Below are 6,275 nucleotides of genomic sequence, written 5' to 3' on the forward strand. Positions count from 1 at the left end.
AAGAGAGTAAAAAATTCCTCCTTTTTTAGAGAGCTTGTTACTTCTCTTTGTTTTGAGAAAAAAGGCTAAGTGTGGCACTGTTGACATTTTCCTTCTTGTTAGATCAGTGCTTTTCAGTAAAACTCTTACTGTTAGCATGGAACTGTGAATCTGGCAAATGAAAATGGAGAGGGGAGAACAGTATTAACTCTACATGGCATATTTCACTTTAGACGTTGTACAAATTTTTTATATCATTCCAATTTTTAAATTTGTTACATTAAAAGGTAATAATTATTATTCCCTTCAGCTACAGCGTCCAAGAACTAAGTAGTAATAGTAGTATCCAATCAGAGTAACTCTTTATCATCCTGATTTCTGAGAGAATTAGGGAATAAGATGGTCTATGTTATCAGATATGGCAGGGGGGATGAATGTGGCAGTATTGTGCCTTAAAGGAAACAGAACTGCCTCCTGAAGCAGTCCTAGAAGCTCTGTTAGGCGTATGAGGGCAGCATGTTCTTGCTGCTTAAGACTACATCAATGGGACTTTCAGGCTCCATCAGTTAAAGTGGGAAATCCACTCTCAAAAATGAATACAAAAGGGAAAAACTTTACTTCTATTTTATGGAGGAGATTTTTCTGTAAATAAAACCACACCTTTGTCTTTTTCCCTAATCCTTGTGGAGAATGTGCAAACAAACCAGGAGCTGAAAGGACTATTTACAATCATGCTCATAAGCTATAGCTCCTGTTTTTTTACAGTGGTGCTTCTGACAGTATGTTACAAACCTTCCAACTATTGTGAACCATCTGAGATTTTCCTTCTTCCTTCACAACATGCTGAGCTCATGACTTAAGTCTTTTGTTGATCATTCAAAAGACATGTACCTGGGGACAAAAATAGTCTGATTTGCTGAAATTCTGAATCCTATGGGTGAAATTATTTCTCTTATGGGTTTTGAGCCACTTTTGAAAGCAAAATACGGCAAGTAACCTTTCATGGAATAACCTGTGTTTTAGCTTCTTCAAGCTTGTACCCACAAGGGAAATGCCTGGCTCCACGTGCTTTATAACCCCTGAAATAGTATTACATATCCAGAGAGAAAAATCTTATGCTTAAGTTTTTTGATACTTCTATATTTCTGGGCCATGAACTCCTATGTAGGTAACATTTCTCCACTTTTGTAATACTGCAATCCATATCAATACACAGGACCTAATGATACCTCTACCTGATTAGAAGGTTATCTTGTATATTTTATTTCCTTAAAAAAAACATTCAGTATAGCAAAGGTGTAGATAAAGACCCTCTACATATATAAAATTTTTCAGTGGGACCCACTCTAATAATTTCAGATAATGAACAAAAATCTGTATGATGATATTCAGGTGAGACAAATGCGTAAGAGACTGTTGGCCTACGTGAAATTTTTCTAAGAAATTCAAGGATTTTGTCACTGGGGCACAAGCCTCCCTTTATCCATTTCATTATATGGGCAAATCCCTAAAAGAACAAAATGCAGGTACAGCATTATCCTTTGTACTTCAGTGATCCAAGCTGCTACACGTTTTTAACTCTCCCTGACATCAGTGGAAGATAAGGACAAGCTCTTTTTTATATGAGCTATTCTGCCCTGAGAAGATTGTACAACTTTGGCTAACACAGTATAAACATAGGTGCTGTGTTGTTAGAAGTAGAACCTGATGTTGAATAGTTCATTTTTTCTTAATATAGTGGGAGCTGGGCAGCTAATTCCTTAAAACCCTGTTGAAAAAAGCCACCTTAAAATGGTAGAAAACTTAGCATTTTCACAGACAAGCAGTAGTTAAACTGCTATTGTACGGGGTGTTATTTGAAGTCTACAGTGAACAATTATTTACCATCAGATTAAGGACAATGAGGAAAGCATTTTTGAAAACCTTGTCTCATAAAGTTGGGAAATATTAATCCATGTATTATGAGATCTCAGAGTTTTCACTCCCACATTGAAGTTAGGAACTTTCATTTGCTTTTCTTCCCAGAAATGAGTCCAGCTGCCTCTGGAATTCAAATTAATATTGATGTAAATAATTTCCTTTATATAGAGACATAGTTGCATAAATTGACTAGAAATTAATGGGTTTGGTCCCCACTTATTTTAAACTAAGTTTTCAATATAATGCTTTCCTTTTGCAGCATTTTCTATATATCTTTGTGAGATCTCCGCTACTGAATTTTTATTATTCTGCTATATAGGCCAGCTCTGCTATTTCTGCTGTATAAGCATTGCTTCAAATGGGAGCGTTGCTCTGATACCATTAATCATTTGGTTACTGTCTTATGACCTTTTACAGTATCAACAGAGTATTCTGTAACATGTTGATCACAACTGTAACTAATATTTTAATAACATAATGCTAGCCATAAACACAATGAAACCAGTGTATTTCAGCTGTGTACCAAAGCAATGTTCCTGCAATCTGAAAGCAAGATCCAGCTCAGGATTCCTCTCTGTCTGTAACTTAAATGAAACTACTTTTTAATATTTAAGAGCACAGTGCTTCTTGATCAAGAAATCATCATGTCATGGAAGTACAGTGGAGGAGCTAGATGGCACTGGCTTTCACCAGTGAATGTGCTTATATTTATTTATTTATTAGTTTATAAACTAGTCTTTCTTGATGCAGTATCTGGGACACTGTATATAATTTTGCAGAATATTATACTAAATTGGGCACAGTGCCCAGAAAATGCATCCATTCCCTTAAAAAAAAATAGTTCAAGGGGTCTAACAATTAAAACTAGTAAAACGTAAAGGAGGCAAATAATGGTCAGTAATGCATTGACCTGAATAGCAAAGACTTGCATTGAACCCTGAAGACACTGGTAACACATACCATAGCTTTCCTTTGCCTAAAGCAACAGCTTCTGCAAGTGGGCCAATTATTTTGTATGGCACAGCTGTGTGGCATATACCTAAGGGTTAATCCTGCTCCCACAGAAGTCAGTGGTAAAACTCCATAGCCCAGAATCACAGTTAGATGTTGCCACACTGAGAGTTTCAGAGCTTAAAACGTAGTCACTAACTCTGGATCCACAGGGCTGGTACAGTTGTGTGAGCTTATCTGTATGCCTAAGAATGGTCTTACAGTCAGCAGGACAGTCAGCAGTGAAACTAGTCCTTAGAAAATACTCCAGAGCCTGATGAACCTATTTCTTTTTCAGATATAGGTACTGCCTGCGGCTCTGCAGAAAAAATCCAAAACCAGCATCAGGTTGGGCCTGGCCTAACTGTTAGGAATCCTTTTGCTTGCTCCTCTTTGCTAGCATAAAGCTTTCATCCTGTTTCTGAACTGGCTTCAAAGCATCAAGGGCTGTTCCTGCACAAGCCTTGCTCTGTCTTAATGATTGGGATGCTCACAGAAGTTAGAAAAGACATTTTTGATCTCCCCTTCTGGATGGGAAAAGCTTAAACCCCTGATCATGAAGAGTGCCATGCCTGCTGGATTTCTACATGAAAATCATGACTACTTTCACCTTTGGTGACATTTTTGAATTTAAATGGCCAAGACCACTGCATTGTGTGGTGCTCTGCGCAAATGCACATGCGAGAACTTACTTTGACAGGCCCTGATAGTAATCTAAGTGTGAAGGTAACTAGTTTGTGAAAGCAATATACAGGGGCTAGGTGCTGAGGTGCTCAGCTTCACCAAGATGGAAGTGTTACTGAGCACATGCAATAGCAGAACTCTACAAGTCTCAACAAGCTTAAATTATATTCCTACAAAGCCAAGACAGCTAAACAATTTAATGTGTTTCTCTGTGTTACTGCTAGCACACCAAGACAACCTAAAAAGAGCCTGGGGTGCGAAGTCTCACAATGAATCTGATTCTCTCATTTTGCTGTGAATGGAGCAGGTTTCTCCAGCAGCCATTATGATGGACTGCATCTCAGTCTAAAAAAATCTTGGAATATATTGGTAATGCCTTACAGATCTTGCAGGTTCATTCTGATTTTGTTTGATTTTCAGGGCTCTTGCTGATGTTATGCGACCTCAAGGTCCTTGTACAACAGACCATATGGAAAGAGATCTAAACATTGTAGTACATGTGCAACATTATGAAAACATGGAGACGAGACCCCCTCCCAATAATTTACGTAAGTTGCATTGTCATTGTATATCTGGAATGATGGCACTAAAATGAGCATTATGAAACAAATATTGCTGGGTATCAAATGAAGATCTAGAGCACATGGGCTCTTGCAAATTATAAATATTATTTATTTCAGAATTAGAAGCATTTAGTATTTCCTAGTGCAAATAGTGCAACACTAAGAGAATGCTGGTTTTAGTAGAAAAATTAGTTACTATTGTTTTTTTTAATTAGTTGCCTTGATTGACTAATATTAGTTTTGTGTCTTTGTCATCTCCTACCTGGTATTTTGCTCAGCTCATCAAGCTATGCCTTATGCTATGTTTTGTTATATCAAAACACAAGTAGTTAAGGTTACAGCAAGATTTAACAAAATATTTCATAGACCTGTAACATGCAATAATAAAGCGGTCTCATTAGGCTGTTGTATCATCTCCACTAGTAAAAGAGTTAAATACTTTCCTGGAGAGCATCAATTTGTATGTGGTTTATCTTTCTTTTTTCTCTCTAAGGGAAAGGTGAGAGAAAGATTATTATTTAAGTTTTAAATAATATTTTCATTCTGTATCTGCTATTATGTGTTTATGTTATTGAAGGCAAGCAAAAAGCTCACCTCGGAGCTTCAGACGAAATATGGTGACATTTCAAGTGGTTCTGACGTCCTAGGCAACTATTTCTAAGTCTTGTATTAGACCACAGTACAGATCTTTCTCATGCTCACATTTTCCTTTTGTGATTAACAGTTCCACTGCAGACTTAATTTTGATATGTATTTATGTATTTTATATTCATCCATATCTTCAATAGTTATATACAGGCATGAAAATTATAGATAATACATTTACAAATTCAAGCTCAATATATTTATGAAAGAAAAGGGTATAATTCAGGAAGGTGTAGACTGTTAGGCAGTGGATGGTTTTATTCTGTGCTGTAGATCAATACAGATGTGCATTTTACTGCAAATACACTTTTGCTATATTGGTATTTGGATTTTGAAACATTTAAAGTATATCTTTCCCTTATCTTTCTGTAACTATAGAAAGCAGAAAATTTGCTTATATTTGGACAAAGAATGAGTTTTATTTGGACTGCTCTGTGCAGTTATTGTGAAGATTTTATTGCTTTTTGGGGGGGTTGGGTGTGAACGGGAAAAAGAGCAGATTTATGTGCTGTATACACTCCTGACACCTGTTTTGTGCTAGAGGCTGGCTGCAATTTCTTATGCACATCTTTACAGAGTAATAAGAAAGAATTGAAGCTATGACCTCTAATAAAGATACCACATATAGTGAAGTGTGACACCTAATCTGTCTCTACTGCTTTCAGCAAAGTACTTCCATCTGGGCCTGTGCAGTTCTACACTGCAGAGGGGGAAGCATATCCATACTGCAGCATTACATTCCTAATTGTATAAAACCACACCACTTCTGGAGGGGAACTTACGCTTCTCTCTCAATCAAAGGTGCTCTAGCTCCCTGGAGCTGAGATGATGAACTTCTGAAGGTTTAAGGAGGATGGAATGCGCTTTCTCTCTCCCTCTCTCTCTCTCTGCTCTGCCTATTCTTTGCTGATCGCAGATCCTTCCTGTGACCGTGTTTTCAAGAAGAAAGATTTCAAAGGGTAATGAAGTTAGGGTATAATCTTATTTCAAATGTGAAATGTTTATTCAGAATCCCAGTTAATGAAGGAGCCAGAAAGTAAAGAGATCCTTACTGAAATTACTTGTATCTCAATTTTTGCAGTCATCGCACTGAGATATTTTGCTTAAAACACTTTGCATGCTACAATATATGACATAACACAGCAGGTCTTTAAAGTCATTGTTTCTTGGATTTGAACTGCAATGCATTTACCTTGCTCCTATAAACTCTTCCATGTAAATGCAACTCAGAGATGCATAGCTACTGCATCAGTGAAGGAAAAAAAATACATTTAATAGTATCTTAGTATCTTGGCTTATGATGACCCCAGATATCCATACCACCTCATTCTCAAAAGTTGGCCGTCTGGCACAGGTGGAAGAATTATGTATGAAACACTTCTTGCAGAACTGCAATTTACAACATAGAAGCACTACCGCTGCTTTGGAGCGATCTTAATCCAGTGGGTAATGAGTAGGGGCAGTCCCAAGACTGCTTCACATGCAGCTCAGGCA

At 37.2% G+C, this 6,275-nt stretch overlaps 1 protein-coding gene across 1 annotated transcript in view; it reads left to right on the forward strand.

Annotated features, from left to right (window-relative positions):
• The window catches only part of SHISA9 (shisa family member 9), a 177,863-nt gene that overhangs the window by 3,937 nt on the left and 167,651 nt on the right, over positions 1-6,275 (forward strand). The window contains exon 2 of the mRNA XM_010138322.1: positions 3,994-4,121. Within this exon, the coding sequence (XP_010136624.1) occupies positions 3,994-4,121 (128 nt within the window). The remainder of the gene's footprint in view (positions 1-3,993; positions 4,122-6,275) is intronic.

Source organism: Buceros rhinoceros, unplaced genomic scaffold, assembly GCF_000710305.1.
Source record: "Buceros rhinoceros silvestris isolate BGI_N320 unplaced genomic scaffold, ASM71030v1 scaffold1556, whole genome shotgun sequence".
Classification (NCBI taxonomy): Eukaryota; Metazoa; Chordata; class Aves; order Bucerotiformes; family Bucerotidae; genus Buceros; species Buceros rhinoceros.